Source organism: Pholcus phalangioides, unplaced genomic scaffold (genome assembly GCF_987345545.1).
Source record: "Pholcus phalangioides strain wild (caught in Gottingen) unplaced genomic scaffold, Ppha-v1.0 ptg000004l_1, whole genome shotgun sequence".
Classification (NCBI taxonomy): domain Eukaryota; kingdom Metazoa; phylum Arthropoda; class Arachnida; order Araneae; family Pholcidae; genus Pholcus; species Pholcus phalangioides.
In genome coordinates, this window is record NW_028301597.1 from 48,405,144 (window position 1) to 48,424,968 (window position 19,825).

A 19,825-nucleotide genomic window follows, 5' to 3' on the forward strand; every position below is an offset into this window, starting at 1 on the left:
TTCGTTTATAACGAAATTTCGTTATGACGAAGTGGTTTCTCCGGTCTCTCGGAGTTCGTTATAACGGGGTTTGACTGTACAGTATTTTCGCATCGTGCTCAGTGTCTGGTAAGTGCGGCCTTGGGTTAGTCAATCTCATCGAGGTACAGTACTTACCGTTTATGAGATACCGTTGCAAGAAAGTCCGGTTGCCATTCGATTTGAAGTTGAAGTGATCGATCTTTTGATCGAAATAGTTCACCATGTAGTCGAAGCAAAATATTCCGCCGAAAAGTGTCGCGATGAATAATGTCCGAAACGAAAACGCCATGGTTGTCGTCGATCCCTAAAAAATAACTCTTCTCGTTTGTTTGAGATACAACACAGAATAAAACGTTTCGCTGATTCCGAGGGTTGCTGATAAAGATTATAACAAGAGAACTCTTGCCCTCTCTGTTATCAGTTCCCCCAATACGTAAACACAACAACGTGATCAGAAACAGAAAGGGAAAATATATTTATTTCCAATAGAAAGAAACACAGTGATAATAAAACGAAGATTACGTATAACACAAATTATGTTTTTATTTTTTAACGCAAATAATGTTAACGTTTCGAAACAATCCTTCCCTCCATGATATCTGTTATGATTGGTGAATGTTCTCATTTTATTATGAAATACATATACTGTATATATTCAATTTTATTATCATATTTTAAAGTGTCACAGCAAATAGTTTTTCGAGAACTGTCTGCTGTAAACGTTACAAACTCGATAAAAATATTAAAAAATTTTTAATGAATAATTATTAATTAATTAATCAATCATTTTAATTTAATATAAAACTTTTTTCTTCCAAAAATAATTTACCTTTCATATATTTCGTTTTTTTTTGTTGTTGAAAAAGTTGAATAATAGTGTTCTGGTATATAATGTGTAAAACGTAAATTAACACTGAAATTACAAATTGACGAAAATTTGGAACTGAATTTTTTTTTAATTAATGGAAAAGAGATAATTACTTAATTACCGAGATAACTAATAAAAAGCATGGGAAGGGATACGGGGAGGGGACGTGGGGAGCAATGCTCCCCCAGCTTCAATGACGAGTCGGCTGATCTGAAGCATAGGCATAGGCCTTTTTTGGCATCATCATTATCATGGTCCCCCAGCTTTCATTGTCATGCCCCCCCTCCAGCCTTTCATGACTATCTCTGCCTATGATGAAAAGTAGAAATCTAGAAAATCAATGAAAATTCGGAATTAATGCGAGAAATATTTTAAGAACTCATATAAAAGCCTCCAAAAATTTACCGTCAGTGCTTGGCCCTCACAAAGCGGGGGGGGGGGGGGGGGGGGGGGTCAAGTGCGACCGCACCTGTCGGCAGTGCATGGGCGGAGATACGGGGGGGGGGCAATGTCCCCCAGCGTCAAATGGGGAGTCGACTGATCGAATGTATATAAGTGTATGTAGGGCCTGTATATGAATTTACATCATCCTCATTGTGCCCCCCCCCCCCCCAGCAAAAATGACTGCCTCATAGGCGTCTATCGTCTATCATAGGCGATAGGCGTCTATCATAGGCGTCTATCGACGCCTATGAGGCAGTGCGGTTCTCAACCCTAGAATGCATGCGGCTCTCTGAGTGGAAGGCTCGGTCAACATCCCCCAGCTTCAAAGGTGGAGTCGATTGATCTAATGTATATGTGTATATATGAATTGACATCAACATATTATTATGCCTCCCCCCCTTCCCAGACTTCCAAGTCGATCTCCACCTATGCCGGTCATAGACCCAACTAATGGGAAATAAATAGGGGGGGGGGGGGGTAAATGAAACAGTGAATCTCTCACGGCCCGGTTTGATTGATCTCAGGGCCGGGCGGTTGAGAAACACTGCTCCAAGGCATTTTATCTCATGAGAAGACAAACTCATGAATTGAAATTAAATTCATCAAAAAATTGTTATAAAAACCCGAGATAAATTCGTTAGATAACGAAAATTTATGATTTGAAATTGGCTCTCTAAATATTAATTTTTTTTATCGGATTAGAACCCGTGCTGTTATCTAGCGGCAAAAGAGAGAAACAAAAGTACGCCGAAGTATAAAAGACAAGTACCATAACGTAGCACTAGATGGCAGCATAAATTTCATACTTCGACCACTTTGAACAATTTTAGACTCCATTATTAAAAAAGGAGAATTTTGAATATTTTTTATTTAAAATTTTTTATTGAGGACAACATATTTCAAGAAATTTCTATCATTTATAGAAATAAATATTTTCTACAGATAAAATCAAACATTTTGTATCAACTTAATGGCAACACCGATTCTAACGAGTGTAAACAAAAGAGTTATGTAAACAAACTTTCCGCGGGTCTTTCTGATTATTTCCGGCCGCAATCATGGCAAAGCGAAATTCCAACAGCTTTCAGTCGGAGAAGATGGATCGTCTGAAGAGCACCGACCAGAGTATCAAAGGCTCCATCGACAGTCGGATTGTCGATCTCGTCAATTGCATCAACGACCTGGAGGAGTATTACACGACCAGCTCGTGCTCTGGTAGGACAGTCGTCTTCACCAATTTGGCGGTAACTAATGAGTATAAATTGTTTCTTTCTCTCCCTCACCTTCCATATCAATACTTTCTCTCAGGTTTAAGTCATGAATTCTCCCTAACGACTGGACTGCGAGGTTTAAGTCATGAAATTAACGGTGACCATATTTGGATCACATAATCAGGGGTCTGTCCAGCCAAAATCTGGGTCCACGTTCCGGACCCATCACAAAAATCTGGATCTAAAAAACGGACCCTTCACAAAAATCTGGATCTGAAAAACGGACCCTTCACAAAAATCTAGGGAACAGATGCAGTATGATCCAGATATTTCGCTCCCTTATTGTCGTCGCCAAACACCTCGTCCCGGACGATTGTCGCCAAGGCCAAACAGACGCTACGGTCGCCGAAAGAAAAAAATCGCCAGCTTAAGAAACGTAACAAAAGAGGAAACCATCAATAATAGTATGAATAAATTTTCTCATTAAGAAAAATAAAACCCGGACTCTGTTTTAAATAATAAATCACTATCAGAGGAATATCATCAAATCCAGATCGCCAGGGCTGGCGTAATAGCTCTGGATATGCCTGTAGGCCGTCCTTCATATAGGCGTTCCAAAGATACGGCTTTGCCACCAATTTCACACTTATAAGGGGGCGGCCCCGGAACACCAGAAAGGCTATGGTAAGGAGCTATGCACTAGGGTTACTGCCTGAACACCCAGAAACAATTGAAAAGGCCCATCTTCATACGGAAGTCAATAATGCTTCTCTGCCCTTCAAACTGTAGGTAGTGTAGATACATTAAGTCTAGCAATCAGCCACAACGTGAAAACAACCCAGGAAATAGCGTGAAAAAACGTCACGGGAAAAGCAAAACCAACTTTGAGCAAAATGAAATTGCAACAATAAGCTGGAAAATAAAATCTGGCACAGTGGCGCCATCTATGTTTTAGGACCTGGAATAATTATGTTGGCTATTCTTAAACATATAGCTGTTTCGGTGCATACGAAAATTTGACGACAAAACAGGATACCATATATTGGGAATTGTCCAAAAAATGAATCGCCGGATAGGAAACATAACAAATGGAAACCAACTATAATATAAATAATATATAAATAAACATTCTCAGTATAATAAAATAACAAGAATTTCCCCTTACGTATGCTGCCATTTATCTGGCATTATTTACACTAACACAAACCATGTCAAAAAACATGCCATATCACTGACTAAAATCATGTTTCTAATTTTTCTTAATGATTGCTCAATTTTTGTACTTGAAATTATGTCTCAATCGTCACTAATTTGCATATTTCGGGTGGGATGCAGTTTAGACCTCTTCAGAAAGTTGCCTACTGCTGGCGAGATCTAGAAATCTAGAAGGCTTTTGTTGGCAGCCTGGCATTTCAGTTTGTGCTTGCGGTTTAAATGGAAACTGAAACATTTTTTTACATTTAAACTGTCAAAATGCTTTCATGTAAGGTGTGGACTCATTTTTTCCATTTGTTTCTTTGCCAGTTTGGCAAGCTACAGTGTACGTTTTTAAAACCACTGAGATCCAGGGTGTTGATTTAATTTTTTTGTTTATCCAGATCTGAATTATGAGATCTCTTCGATTAATTGAATATTGATCCTAATTTTGTTTTTAATTTCATTTGTCAATAGGGGTCCAAATCTAAAGGTTGCGAATGGCTGTTCACATCACACGATCTCGTTCAACATGATGAAGTTGTAAGTGTAGCTCATGCAAGTCATTTTTGGGAGAATGTCGTGAATGTGTGAAAATATTCAATGTCCCCTACCTAGAGACGCGAGGCAAGAGTATTCTCCTGGACGTAAAAATTGGGGGAATAATCAAGAATATTCTTTTCAGTTACTAATTTCGTTTATATTATAAAATAGAGATGACACAAGCATTCGGCTGCTAATCGACCCTTCTTCCGAATTTCATCCTAATGCTTGTAATACCTAAGCATCATTCGGCCGAATGCTTGTGTGACTACAACTAAGTATGTCAAAGTAATTAAAAATTTTTTTTTTCACCCATAAATTAAAAGTTTACTGATTATATTTTACTAGCTTTAATCCCCGGCGCTGCCCGGGTTTTCTTCAATTATTACTGGAAGGATTGAAAAAGTCACAAACCTTACAAAGGCATAAACTAATATACATATGGTAACAGGATTAAAGAAGTGACAAACCATCGTAAAGGGAACCATGGTAACCAAAGTAAACATTCCGAAAGTGATTGTTAAGGCACAGAAACCATTGTTGTTTGACAGTTTTTTTTGCTCGTTTTTGGCATTTTCCCAGCATTGATGAATTTTTAAAGTAGCCTATTGTTCAAGACGGTTCTCGTTTGGTACATATGCAAAATTTGGCGACGATCCATCTAAAATTGTAGATTTGCTGGAAGCAAAGAGAAAACACACAGAAAATCAATTTTACATATATAGATTGTATGGTGTGTACATATACCTTTCAGTGAAAGGTATGTCAGGTGAATTTCTAGGATAAGGAAAACATGAAACTCGAAACAGAATCCTACTGCAATTACACAAGTTAACTAACTGAAGGATGTACTTAGACAAGAAACGTATTGAGCTACTGGAAAAGGTAAAGAACATCTAAAGAGAGGAAAAATAAGTCGTAAATTTTGTGATGCATTACTAGTTGGGACCAGGGCTGGATTAACCAATAAGCAAAATAATCATGTGCTTAGGCAACACCACCTACAGAAGAAGGCCTCTGCACGAAGCTCATGATGCCACTGAAGAAGAAGGTCATTTCTCCTATTGGTATTAGATGTACTACAAATAAAGGTAAAGACATCACATGCATCGGCCTGCTATATCCAATGGCACTAGGTGAAATGGCCTTCTCCAGTGACGTCACGTCATGAGCTTCTTGTGATGAGGCCTATAGGTGGTGTTGGCATCAGGAGAAAAGGTGCACCACAAAAAATGATCAAATTATACATTGTTTATGTACTATTTGACACCACTGTCATGGTGAGAGGTTTAAAAGGTTTTTTTTTGTTATGAAGATTTTGGAAACATTTAAAGATCGAAACCTTAAAAAAAATATTTTAAAAGTTATACACATTATCAGAAATCCGTTCAAAGCAAAAAAATTAAAATCAAAAGTTGATTTGGTTGCGGAAATAGATCTATTGCTTTTAAGAGAGAACATTGTGTGTGATGATTTATTATGAATATTGTATTCTTTTTATGTGAATAGATCAAGTCACTTGCTGGTTGCGCAGGATCGGCTGTTTTCAAATTTGAACCATGCATTCTTCATGTACGGTGCATTTCATTGCCAGATGCTCAGAAAATTGTAGGTTTACCAGCTTTTCATTCAATAATGCTCAAACGTTTTCTTATCTGTTGTTAGCTATCAGTAGTTTTTGAAAATATGTCTGTATATTTTATTTGTACTGTTTCACATTTTATTCAATTTCCAGTTGCATCACGTTATATCCCCCCCCCCCTCCCCCAATTGTGGCACCAGCCAACCCCAATTAGTGGCACAAATTTTCCATATACAGATTATAATCTAAAAAACCTGTTTTAGCGCCAACTCATTATAATGCCAACTTTGGACGTATACAAGGTATATGTGTCATTTTCCAAGAATTTTCACAGCATTTCTTCTTCCATTATTTTGCCTTTTTTCTCCAAAAGAGTGGAGGATTTATCCTTTTCATTCCACTGTCATTATTGGTCAGCGTAACAACAGTTTAGAGCAAATGACCTGAAGAATAGAGAATAGTGTGGCCAGAGAGTCTTAGAAAGCACGTTGAATACCTGAACATGTGTGTTGTGAGCCGTATCACAAACATATTAATTATTTTAAAAAAATGCATGTACACAAATAAATAATCAAGATTGGCGTTGTGCCGCAATATAGATTCTATTTTATTTCTTATCATTTCGAACATATTTAGAATCACTGAATCAAACTAGAATTAAATATTCTGTTAAGCATATTCAATTTCATCTTTGTGCCATATTTGAATTGAATTAATTAACTCAATTAATTATTAATCAAATGTAAAAGAATAGATTATCATAATGTGAAATATATGAAATGCCACACACATAAATAAATAGGACTTATCAAGGTACTGCTCATCTCCACTGGCTCCTTTGCGGTCAAGGGATGGTCAAGAGGCACTAAATACTACATTTTCAATATTTTGAAGGGGTTCCCCTGCTTAATTATTATAAGCACCTCAGGGAACTAGCTATACGCAAACCCTTACACAAAATGGCCTGAAAGAAAGTAAGTGTAACTAAGAGTTACTTCTACATTAAAAGAAAAAGCTCTAATTTGATTGGTTAATTGAAGTGTGAGGATGGAATGATATCTACATTTATATGTTTTAATGTTTAACATCATCAGTAGACACAAAAGTCATGGCACACTGGTTTCAATCATGTACATCAAAAAGTGGTAAGCAAGAGATGATATGAAAGAAAAGAAAAGTGTGTTTCTCTATATTTCAAATGAGAATAATTCTCTCTAGCAATTTCGGAAATTTGAATATTTTGGAGGGGCAAATGGCATTCACAACATGTGTAAGGACATAGCTAAACAATGTATTCATAGAAATTGATTTATTGATAAGGGAAGATATACAACCAGTGTAAAGCACCAGTTTGTTCAAGGTTGCCAAGAAAGTTTTTTCAACGGTGCATGTTTTTACTCGCTGGTCATTACATTTTGAGTGCTATCGTCTCGCTCGATTTGGTTCATTTAGATCATGTCGTAAAAGGAGTTGTTCTTTCAATGCTTACTACTACTAAACATGCACCTCATCCATATTCTTCTGTGGAACTTCCAACGAATAGGTACATGTTGGAATGTGCATGTACGTGTAGTGAAACCTGGTGTGAAGTTTTTTCTGTGTAATGCTTGTTATGTGTAGTGCTGCCATCTGCCACCAGTTTTTCTAACTATGAGTGAAGTGTAATGATTGAATGATTTATTGTTGTAGGCCTCTTGCTCTCTGTGGCGAAGAGACTTTTTAATGGGGAGATCGGCTGGCGTTTATGCCTTGAAGTCGGGAACCACAGGAAACCAACTTTTTCAATGCCTGAGAAACAGGAAATTTGTGATTATCAAATGCAGCCATTATTTCCCTTTGTTTATTTTGTTTTTGTAAATGCATCACTAAATTTATTCAGAATTAAAATAAAGTAAGTGGTATGTGTTTCTGTTAAGTTTTTGTCAAGAAATATCTAATTAATCGTACAGTTTTTATAATTTTACAAATTTTCTCAACTTAAAAGTGAATGCTCATAAAAAATAGGTTATTTTATTTATGGAGTAAAAAATTAATAAGACACTGAGATACAGTAGTTCATAATAACGTGAATTTATGTAACTGAGCTTCTCTGAAATGCTAGTCTGACCATGATCCGATATAATGCCAAACTCGTTACAGAGCCAAAATTCTTTGGGACGAATGGTGGCATTACAATGGGGTTCGACTGCATGTACATATTTGTACTTGCTTTATGGTATTATACCTATCGATCAAAACAATGAATATAAAAGTAGAAAAGGAATGCAGTAGCATCTGCCGCTATTATTCAAGTGTTTTCGTGCAGGTTTGTGGTTTTCCAATTTGAAAGCACAAATGCGAGCCTGTCTCCCATTAAAAAAGTCTCTCCGTAGAGAGCAAGCAGATCCACAACATGGTACTTACATAACATGAAAGTTCAAGCACTTTAGCATCTTTACTTCAAAATATGGAACACAGATGGCAGCATAAGAAAGGACATGAAACAAGCACAACTCTAACAACATAAATACATGGACTATGCATATACACACACTCACACAACATGTTCTGACATGTACTGATTTGTTAGAATTTCCGTAGAGGAATGGGAATGTGTACAAGGTGCATGTGTGGTTAAGTAGTAGCAGCAAAAACTTCAACTCTAGAAAATTCACTGGATTAATATACCGAAAACGATATCTTATAAATTTATGGCATTAGTTGAGCAGTTTGCGAGGAGTGCATTTTTGTGTAAGAGTGTGCATGATGCTAGAATAAATGTGCATATTTTGCTCATAGAAACGAGAAACTTCATTCCCTTGAGAAACGAAAGGAAAGTTCCTTCAACTAGCATGGTGCCCAAAAAAACCAGGGTTTCCTAAACCTTTTTCTCTTAGGAACTGCACTCTTGGGAATGAGATTGCAATTCGATACATCTTGGCGCACCCATGACTAATTTTGAGAAACCCTGTCACCACTTCAACTACAACTACTAAACTATGTACCTCGTCCATATTCCTCTGAGGAACCTCTAACGAATTGGTACAGGTTTGAATGTGTGTGTATGTATAATGAACCTTCCGTGAAGTTTGTTTCTGTGTAATGCGGCCATCTGCAATCAATTTTTTTTAACTGTGAGTTTTTCCTCAACTCATAGTGAGTGAAGTGTAATGAATGAATAATTGTAACGTTGTAGGCCTGTTGCTTGTCCATATTCCTCTGCAGAACTTCTAATGAATTTGTGCATGCTGGAATGTGTGTGTATGTGTATTGAACCTGACATGAAGTTTGTTTCTGTGTAATGCTTGTTGTGTGCAGTGCTTCCATCTGCCCCTCAATTTTTCTAACTATGAGTGAAGTGCAATGATTGAATAATTGTATTGTTGTAGGCCTGTTGCTCTCTGCGGCAAGACTTTTTAAAGGGGAGGTCAGCTCGCATTTGCACCTTGAAGTTGGGAACTCCAGAAAACCAACTTCAGCTGCTCACCACTGTGGCGACTCTGGGGTTTGAACCCGGATCCTTATAATGCGAGTTCATCACTATGACCAGTCGATCACCACAGCAGTACACCACAACTTCAACTAATGTATTGCAACATGCTGATTGAAATCACAGCCTTGTTATTACTACTTTCAGTGTAATTTTATCCTTAAAATATTTTGCGGCAGCCCTGATTATGTCATTGGCACTCTGGAGTGCATGACCCCCACATCCTGGAGTAGGGCCCTACGCTGGAATCTTTTGCGAGCCCCCCAACCAGACTTTCACGGGCCCCTTTACGGTGGATTTATAGCGTGAAAAACAAAAAAATAATAAAAATCATCCCGGGCCCCAGGGCTAGAGCCTTGCCAGCCCACCCTTTGGGGGGGCCATGCCGGAGTGCAGTAGCACACTGCTCGGTTAATTTACTGCCCTCTAAAGTAATGTATCCCAGTTTAGGTAAGCCATTATTTACTGTATAGTCACTTGGGGTGGGGGGAGTAGAATTCTTTTGTTTTTCACTTTATTAAAGGTGCATAATGCCCATTGCATACACCAGAGTAATATCGTTATATACAGGGGGATTAAAAATTCAACGTACAAATTGTTAGGGTGAGGTAGAAAACACAAATACAAAACAATTACACAGGAATGTATGGCCGAAAACCCCAACCTGATCAGCTGGAGGGTAAACAAAGATGTAGAAATGTAGATTCTTTATTTAGTGATACTTTATACGAGGACAGCACATGTATACGTTAAGTTTCACAAGAAGTTCTCAAAGTTCTTACCATCCACAGTTATTCACGCTTCACAACAGTGACACATCGATTGTCTAATCCTTTCAAAAATGCCCGTCATTTTACGGACATTTGTAGCTGTGACAGAGATTCTTGCAACAATTTTTCAAAGGCACCATACATAGCGTCATTTCAATATTCATGAATTTTTGCATGCTCTCTGTACACAATTAGAACTTTAACTGACTAGCGTGGCATTCCAACTACAGCTCTGGCGAACAACGGCATCCTCAATGCATAACTGCGTATGGTAAGAACTTTGAGCACTTGTTGTGAAACTTAATACGTACACGTACTGTCCTCGTATAAAGTATAGCTAAATAAAGAATTTTTTTCCACCCATTATATATTGGCTTGTCATTTCTGCATGTTTGTTTATCTTCCAGCTGATCAGGTTGGGGTTTCCGTTCATACTAATTCATGTGATTCTGTATTGTTTTTGTGTTTTCTACCTCCACTAAAAGTTTATATGTTGAGTTTTGAATCATCCTGTATATAAGGTAAGATTATCATTACATGTGAGTTTCACTGTTTGAGATAAGTAATACAGACTATATGTATGTTATAGCAAGCTATATGTGTTGCAAATGGGTTCAGAAATTCTGGATTAACAGTTAGTAAAGCAGGACGAATCACTTTGGTAAATATGTTTTTCGAAATCATATTTTATTAGTGTATTATATGTGTATATTTTATGATTACTTATTCAAAATTATACAATGGTGTGTTGCAATTTGATAGTCTCAGTTGAATGGGCGTGCCTGTTTGTTCCATAATTTTGTATCATTTGAAGTCAGATTAGTTTAATTCTGAGGAACCGCCGTATTTACAAGTTCCTGTTTACTATTATTTTTATGTGAAACGTTAGATTTCGAGGATTCTGTTAATTATGGTTCTTTTCATTTTGTTTCAGGCAGTGAGAAGCACACTAAGCCTAGAAATTCCGCTTTCGAATGAAGGAGATTTGATGGTCTCTGATGAGGTAAAAGTTTTATGCGAGTTTTTATAATGCACTAGCTATAATACTCATCGCTACCCGAGTTTTCTGCAATTACTGGGCAGATTGAAAATGTGACAAACCAGTATGAAGGAATAAATTATTATACATATATTGGCTGCATTAAAGAAGTGGCAAACCATATTGTAAAGGCATATACAGGGTGATTATAAAAAAACTATCCCGACATATGGGCCCCTAACTATCATACCATTCACAGAAACTGAATGAAATTTTGGCATAAGGTATTTTGATGTATGCGCTCAAGAATGATATGGAAAACAACAGTGTCACTCTAACAGTTACGGTTACAGTGAGAAAATATCAAATGGCAACACCAAGTTTTTTGTATTGGAATGCGATCTACATACTGAAAAACACTAAATAGCATGCGAACGGCAACTGTAGCATGAAAATCACCGGCGGTAGATAGGCTAAAAGTGAGGACAACCAATAAGGACAGAGAAGCAGCATAAAATAAAGCATTTTATTGTGTTTCACAAATTTTCCACATGACCTTGTGGAGGACTAATCAGGCTGGGATCTCAGCCAAAGAAACAAACATTAATGCTCTGGTGCACGGCAAAGTCCTTTTTACTTTTCCCTTGCCTAGCTCCGGGGATTTTCGTGCTACAGGTGCCATTCCAACACTATTTAGTGTTTTTCAGTATGGAGATCGCATTCCAATACAAAAAACTTGGTGTTGCCATTTGATATTTTCGAAATTTTCTCACTGTAACCGTAACTGTTAGAGTGACACTGTTGTTTTCCATATCATTCTTGAGCGCATACCTCAAAATACCTTATGCCAAAATTTCATTCAGTTTCTGTGAATGGTATGATAGTTAGGGGCCCATATGTCGGGATAGTTTTTTTATAATCACCCCGTACATGTCTGAAACGCATTGCTAGGGTACTACAGTAACCAAAGTACACATTCTGAAAGTGATTGTTGAGGCCCAGAAACCATTGTTGTCTGACAGTTTTTTTGCCCAGCTCTGACAAACTTTTAATTTAGCCTATCGTCCAAGTCGAGCCTCATTTGGTATAAATGTAAAATTTGGCGATGATCAGTCTAAAATTGTGGATTTGTATAGAGAACATACGCATAGACAGCCAGCCAGAAAATCAATTATATATAAATGGGTGTGAACACCCCCCCCCCGCCCCCATGAGATTATACAGTGGATCCCGCTCATAACGTTTCGTCTTAGAACGTTTTCTTTTTAATAATTATTTTTGTTGTCCCAACTCTTACTAATGCTCATCTGAATGTCTGATTTAAAGTTTTCCTGCTTATAATGTTTTTATGATGGTTTTTGAAGAAACATTATAAGTGAGGTTGACTGTTCATATTTTTTTTCAGATGTAGAAGGACGGTTTTTTTTGAATTCATAAAACATTATGAATTTGGCCAAAAATCGATATACAGTAAAATGTCTCATAGAGGGCATGCCCCCTCAACATATGGGGACGGGTTGGCAGGGTAAATATGGGCAAAGCATCGATAAATATTGTTAATGTTATTTTACACTATAAACTTACTGTAGAGGAATACCTGTGAAAAATTCTGGCTTGGTGATCCTTGCTAATGATCCCAAGCTATGGGCCTGGCTCCAGGATGTGAGGTGCTATGGGATCATCCTCCATTCCTCAGTAAGCTGGCTGTTTAGAAAGGTGGTTCTTCGGGAAGGTACAAATTGAGCCATGTGTAGCATTCGTGAGTGGACCAGACCCAATCATGATGACGTCAACATGCCTCATGCATAGCGAGGGAATGTGCATATTGGGAACACAGTTCATTCATGAACTCTGGATGCAGGCCCCCCCCCCCCAGAGTAGATGAGCATTTTCAAAAGGAAATGATTTCGGGGCCCAGAACCTTGGCATTTTGGAGGCTTCCTGAGCCTAGATATTATATATTGGCGAGGCAAGTCTGCATTAAAATAAAGACATAACATTAATAATAGGAAGTAAGGAAATGTGCTGAAAAATATCTATTTAAAAATGTATAAAAACGTAAAATATATCAAAAAAGTCTGGACACATCTCTGATAGTGTTTTCTACACTTTTCTTAAAATTCTTCCAGACTGTTCTTCAGTAGTACTGATTGTTCTGCGACGCACATCACAGATTTTGGCATATTCTGCTTTGAATATTGAAAGTACTTTATCACTTTTTTAAATTCCTGTTATTCATTAATTATTTTTTTTTCTAATTCACAGTACATCAAGTTTATTGTAAAGAAGGCAAATGACAAAATGCTGCAGAATTGGTCGAAAACTGATGGGTGATTATTTGTTTTGTCTCTCTACCTTATTCTGATTCTTTCATATTTCTTTGAATAAATCTTTAGATATATTAAAATTAATGATGCCTGTTTATTACATTTGCTGCTTTACACAACAATCTCTATTTCAAGTCAGGGTTCAAATCCTTGTTTAGGATGTATAAATGACACTGAACTGTCAGACCTGGTATAATTAGTCTATGATATGAGAAAAAAAATCATACAAATCATTTTTCTAATACATTGTCTTTCGGATTTGGTTTCATGCAAATTTTTAAGAGCCATCTCTTTTAGAGGTTACTCCCTCAATACTGCTTTAATATATTTTTTTGTCATTTAGTTTATGCATTTTTGTTTCAGAGTTGTGCGAATCACAGTTAAAATTAATTCATATTTATGTGTGACTTTTTCCTGATTTTAGGCTCTACCAGAACTTGCGGTTCAAGCTTTTCGATCCAGCATCTCCAGTACTCGAGGAACAGATGTCAGCTCTTAGTTGTGGTCCATAGAAATCTCACTGACTGAGTCCCATATCTTGTGCATATCCTGCTATATGTATAATGGTGCCAATTTTTTCCCATACTTCTGTGTCGTTGGACACATTTACTTTACAAATATCTATATGCAGTCTTACCCAAAAAAATTTTTCAACCCAGCTTTTATCGAACCCCAATTAAAGGAATTGTGTGGGTTGGGCCAGCAGTTTTGTCCTGAAATTGAGGAAATCATTAAATTGTGGGGTTCTAATGTATATGTATATATTTGAGAGAGCAGAGTATCCATGGGGTTCAGTTACCAAAGAGTTTTTGATAAAAGCGTAAATATGCTTATCTATAGCAGGGCTTAACACATTGTTAAAAAATTTAGAGCCAGCTAAATTTCATCGGAGCCAAACCGTTTTTTGTGATAAAAAACAGCCTATATAAAATAACTTTTTTTGTGTTTATGAGCATGTAAAAAAGTTTCTGAAACCAAGTCAGAAAATTTCATGTGATTGTCAGACTCATGGGAACAACACAAAATTATGTATGTGCTCAAAATTTTCAAAAAGTGATTCAATAATCACATAAAGAAAATGTTAAGGTGCCATTACCATTTTTTAGTCACCATGGCAACCTGACACCTTAGATTTGTTGAGCCCTGATGTATAGAACATTGTGCATACAACTACATACATATCAACAACTTTGGCAATCATATTTATATCGGAAAAATTTCAAGTAAATCATGTAATTTTTTTTTGCCAGTTCAGTGATAAATCAGATGAAAGGGTTTTTTGTTTGCTTGATCTGCATATACAGTCAAACCCTGATTCAATGCCACTATTTATTTCATAGATTTCTGGTGCTATAACAAGTTTTGTATATTGACTCTCGGTTCCCACATCCTGCAACAGGGCTGTAAGCTGGGATTGTTGGCGGAGCCCCAAACCAGCTTTTCCACAGGCCCTCTTTATGGCTAATTTATAGTGTGAAAAATCAAAAAGTGTTAAGAATCTTTCTGGGTCATCAGGGCTAGAGCCCTGTCATTGTGGGGGCCATGGCTGAACCCCTGCAATCCCTGTGCATACAAAGATTTGTTCATTGAACATGTTTGGTGCTAAATCGGAGTGGGGGGGGGGCACTATAAAAGGATTTGATTGTGCTTTTTGTTTGCTATTAGATTAGCTGTTCTCTTAATTTGCAGTGTGTTGTTTCAGCATCTTAAACTTACCATTCAAATAAATCATTGTTATTATATTACAAGTTGCAAAAATTAGATAGGAGGAAAAATATTATTGCTTGTCATTATATGAAATTTATGTCTATAATATGTATATATGAAAACATGACATGTCAAACCTCTCAATACAATGACTATTACCTTGTAAATTTTTGAAATCGGCCATGTAAATAGCTTGAGATTCAGACAGCATTCACTGATTAAAATGCAAGAAACTGTCTAAAGGAAAAAAAGTTTGTTGCTTTGAAATTTCATGGAATGTCTCAAAAGAAATAACATGTTACTACTTCTTACTACTTAACTGTACATGCACATCATAAACATTCCTCGGGGGAATTGTAACACATTGATTAGCAGCATTGCAATGTCTGAAATGGTTTTTTTTTTCTTATGTGCCTGAGACCACATGCATACAGATGAAATGTGAGTTTCACAGATGGGTATTGGGTGTAACGATAATAATGATGTCACAGTGCGCAGCAATGGCTTTTGGTGAGTTGCCCTGAATCTTTCCAGTGGCTAGAGCCAAACTCTGTTTCCTGTGCTGTTTTCTTTTTGATGATTAGAAGTCACTTTGAATGGAAAACTGGTTTGCTTCTCCAAGATGGAGAATGATGGGTCTGCCCGCCTTTCTAGGTGCCTTAAATTTATTTCGACTGAATTGATAAGGCTATGCTGTCACTGGTGTGGAAAGAGCTATGCTGTGATGTGGACTAGTGATTTGGTCATGTGGGTATCATGCTGGACCCTCATCATGAGGATCCAGGTTCGAACTCTGCTGATGGTGCAGTGGTGGTCAGTTAAGCTGATTTTCTGCAGTTTTCCAACTTTGAGGCATGAATGCAAGCCAGTCTCCTATTTGAAAAAGTCTCTCTGCAGAGGCTTTCAACATGCAGGCAGACTTTCAACATGATACTTACATAACATGAATATTTGAGCATTTACTTCAAAGTAAGAAACACAAATTGTAGCACCAGCAAGAACATGAAACAAGCACAACTCAAAGAATATGAATACTTATATGTTAGGGCCATCCATATACATATACTTGCACAACATGTTCTGACATGTATCTATTCATTTGCGTTAGAAATTTCACTTGAGGAATGAGTACAAGGTGAATGTATGGTTAAGTCGTAGTAGTATAGCATAGATAGGAACGCTAAAATCTGCCAACTTGGCCTTAATTTTTACATTTGATAGTTTTGAACGGAACCAGCTATAATTCTATATCACGGAATATCCATAATACTGTACCTCTGAATCTTGGACACTGAACTTGTATAGATTTTTATAAGAAAATAGATGTCCAAGTTAGGCCGGCAACAACATCAACCTTTACTGGGTTCCTGGACATGAAAATTTCCAGGGAAATGAACTTGTAAGACCAGATAGCCAAAGAGGCAGCAAACCTGAAGCTATCTGGACCTGAACCCTTCTATTCTGTTTCGATGTTAACCATCAAAGGAGATGTCATGAATAAATGAATGACAGAACTTTGCCACGAAAGGAGATGTCAAACAATAGATAAAAAATAAGCATTTGTGGCAATGGATCTCAAGGCAGGATTGCAGACAAGCCAAGCTGGCCTTGGAAACCCAACCGAATATTGCCAATAAACTTCACTGAATAGAAAACAGATTCGACAGGTTATACAGATTATCACTGGTCATGCTAACCTTGTGAAACACCTACACAACTATGGCTATACAGATTCACCTATTTGTCCCGTGTATGGAGAGGAAGACGAAACTCCAATTCACTGTATGGGATGATGCCCTGCCTTCTCAATCCCAAGAAGGAACTACTTTGGTGATCATTAGGTGACACTGAGTGATGTTGTAAATGCAACTAGCATTTACAACTTGGTAAATTTCCTTAATTATACTAAACACCTGAACTCATGTTGAGTATATATTTTCCTGCTCTGATTCATACTCTCATGAGTTATTTTAAATAACCTCTCATGTTGAGTTTTGACCATATCCTTAGGAGATCTCCTCTGCTCCTTTTTCCTTTAAAAGGGTATCACAGATAGGTGCAACCCCTCCTCATTATTTAGATAGGGCCCATATCTGTTTGCAGTTATACCGTTTTCCCACTAAAGAGGCTCAACAATATGGTAACTGACATAGGCGTAAACTTCTATAGGGCCCCCCCAACATTTTTGAAGACGCGGCTCAGCCCCCCCAAAAATTCGTATGAATATGGCTTATTCATTTTGCAATGATGAAAAATTTTTTTTTAACCAAAAGTTGTCCTAATTATGAATTAGTTAATGGAAACAATCTGCTCAAAATTTTAGTTCTTTTAAAAAATCTGGATGGTCTTTGGCTTTCTTGTTCCATGACAATACGTTTATCTCATTTCTTCCCTGCCGTTCAATCCCCAATTGCACCCTCCATCGGTTCCAATCCTTACTGCCAGAAGGCACGGCTGAGAGGAAGATTCTTTGAGGTGTTGAGGGGGCTCTTTCTTCTTTGCCTGTGGCAAAAACTGAGTGTCTCTTCTTTTGTTCACTGCGACCGGAGGACGGCCATGGCGCCGACATGAAAATAAGCCCAAAGATGCATGGTGGGGGGGAGGGGGAGGTTGAAAATTGGGAAGCAATGATATTGAAACCGAAATAAATTACACTCTATAAAGAATAGGTGCCAGAACCTAGAGGCTGAGGCCATTTGAGCAACCCCCCCCCCCCCCCGCAATAAATTTTGTAAGGGGACTGAGCCTCCCAGTCAAAGCGTATCAATAATAATACGCTTTAATACGCTTTGCTCCCAGTAATTACTGAAAAAAACCATTGTGCAATGCATTCTCCCTCTCCTTTGTACACGCTTGAGTCCCGTATATGACTAAAATGATCCTGTCTCCGTTGGACCGGGCTTTTGGACAGATCTTTCGCGAGGACCCCGATTTTTCACAGGGAAGTGCTTGGACCTGTCGTAAGCGTAACTTGTATTAAGTCGTATGTTAAGTGCATTAAGTCGTAACTTGTATTACCTGTCGTAACTTGTTTTAAGCCAATGGGATCGAGACTCAACCCCCCCCCCCTCTTATTAATTTCGGAGAGCTGGCTCAATCTTCCCTTCTTCCCCCCCAAAAAAAATCGCATGGACACGTTTTCCACACCTAGACTCGGAATAATCACATCACGTCAGTACAGTGAGTTTCGGCCTTTATACGAAGCTGTGACATGTAAAAAAAAAAGTGGCGATTTTTCCACAAACACTTTTTCCGGCCATTTTACAGGATGCGACCTCTATTTATCGGAAAATACTGTAATTTTTCCTATGTTCCATTGCAAATTAAATTGGGGAATTTTTCTAAAAAGGATGTAGTATTTCTTACTTATGTTATTCAAAAAATTGTGTTTATTTCAAAATGAAGAATTATTCTCAAGGTTTCAATAGGGTTCCTCCTTTCCCGATCAGTTCCTCGTGATTCCGCACAGTTTCCTGACAGAAAAAGTAAGCAATATTAAATATAGTTACACATTTTTGATAAATTCACGCATTTTAAGCATTTTCTTTAATGATAATTTATTCAGAATCTTCAAAAACAATCTAGATTTTGCAGCCCTCTAATACTTATAATCAAAAAAGCGTATTATAAAATAATTTTTTTTCTGTTAGACACATCAATAAATTAATAAAACTTACTATATGTCTTATTTTTTTCAATCATATTTAAAATTTATTTAAGAAAAATTTAAACTCCATTTGGCTTGCATACTTGTAAAAGTGACAATATTTGAATCGAGTTTTTAATAAGAAATTTATGCTACTAAAAAAATTATTATTTTTCTAATTTAAAACCTGATATATGACTCAATATATGAGAGTAAAATAAATCTTAAATAAGTGACATGTAATTTGATTTTGGGGGAAATACACACTGTATCATAAAATATAAATAAATACAGGGCTTGACAAAAATCATTAAAAAATTTAGGCACCAGCCAAATTTTGTAAGAGCCAAGCATGGTTTTTTCACGAGAAAAGTATCTTAAATAATCTTTTTTCAACCTTTCTGGGAATTGATGACCCCTTCCCAGGGCCGCAACTAGATACTTTGTCATCTGGGGCAATTCGGAATTTTGGCGCCCCTTGTATGTAGAAGAAGCAGTTAAAGGGTGAATTCGACTCACATTCTGGTCCAGCGTCCGGAGCACCAGACCTACCTGCTTTCTCTAGTTGTGGCTCTGCTCCTTTCCATGTTGAAAGACAATTATGAAATCGGAAAATTTTGAGCCATCACTAGATTCTGATTTAGCAATCACATATACAAAATTTTAGGCGCGAATACAGATTTTCCAGTCACCATGGTGACCTGGCACTTGGGGTTTGTCCAACCCTGGAATAAATAAAGATGCATATACTGTTCTAAATATATTTTTTGTATATAGTCATTTTCATGACCCCGCCCAGGGGATTTCGGGATTCATGAGATCTAGGGGATCCTCGGAGGATATACTCAGATTTACGGCATGACTAGATCTGAATAAATTGCCTATGGCGATAGACCGGAGTTGTGCTCGTTTCAATGAGAGAGAGAGAATGAAAGTATATTTTTACTTGGACCGTGATCAAACTAGAATGGGGCTCAAGGGCAAAGGCTACGCCCCCAACAATCAAATAAATTTTTGTTAATTAAATGCTTTTGGAAAATTGGCACCAACTCAAAAATTCTCTG

At 37.3% G+C, this 19,825-nt stretch overlaps 2 protein-coding genes across 3 annotated transcripts in view; one reads left to right on the plus strand and one right to left on the minus strand.

Annotated features, from left to right (window-relative positions):
• LOC149087764 (dipeptidyl peptidase 2-like) overlaps positions 1-385 on the minus strand; it is a 39,628-nt gene extending 39,243 nt beyond the window's left edge. The window contains exon 1 of the mRNA XM_089231667.1: positions 157-385. Coding sequence (XP_089087793.1) covers positions 157-310 — 154 coding nt within the window. The 5' untranslated portion in view covers positions 311-385. The remainder of the gene's footprint in view (positions 1-156) is intronic.
• Positions 386-2,314: 1,929 nt separating this feature from the next.
• On the plus strand, positions 2,315-18,458 carry LOC149087765 (tRNA wybutosine-synthesizing protein 3 homolog). Of its 2 annotated transcripts, XM_089231668.1 has the most exons (7): positions 2,315-2,577; positions 4,216-4,281; positions 5,791-5,889; positions 10,692-10,763; positions 11,037-11,105; positions 13,347-13,411; positions 13,833-18,458. In XM_089231668.1, exons 1-7 carry the CDS (start codon positions 2,392-2,394, stop codon positions 13,918-13,920), a joined length of 645 nt encoding a protein of 214 aa, XP_089087794.1. In that variant the 5' UTR covers positions 2,315-2,391; the 3' UTR covers positions 13,921-18,458. The 2 variants fall into 2 exon arrangements, with proteins under 2 accessions (XP_089087794.1, XP_089087795.1); XM_089231669.1 differs by lacking the exon at positions 5,791-5,889 and having other exon boundaries at positions 2,329-2,577; positions 13,833-14,049.
• The last annotated feature ends 1,367 nt before the right edge of the window (positions 18,459-19,825 follow it).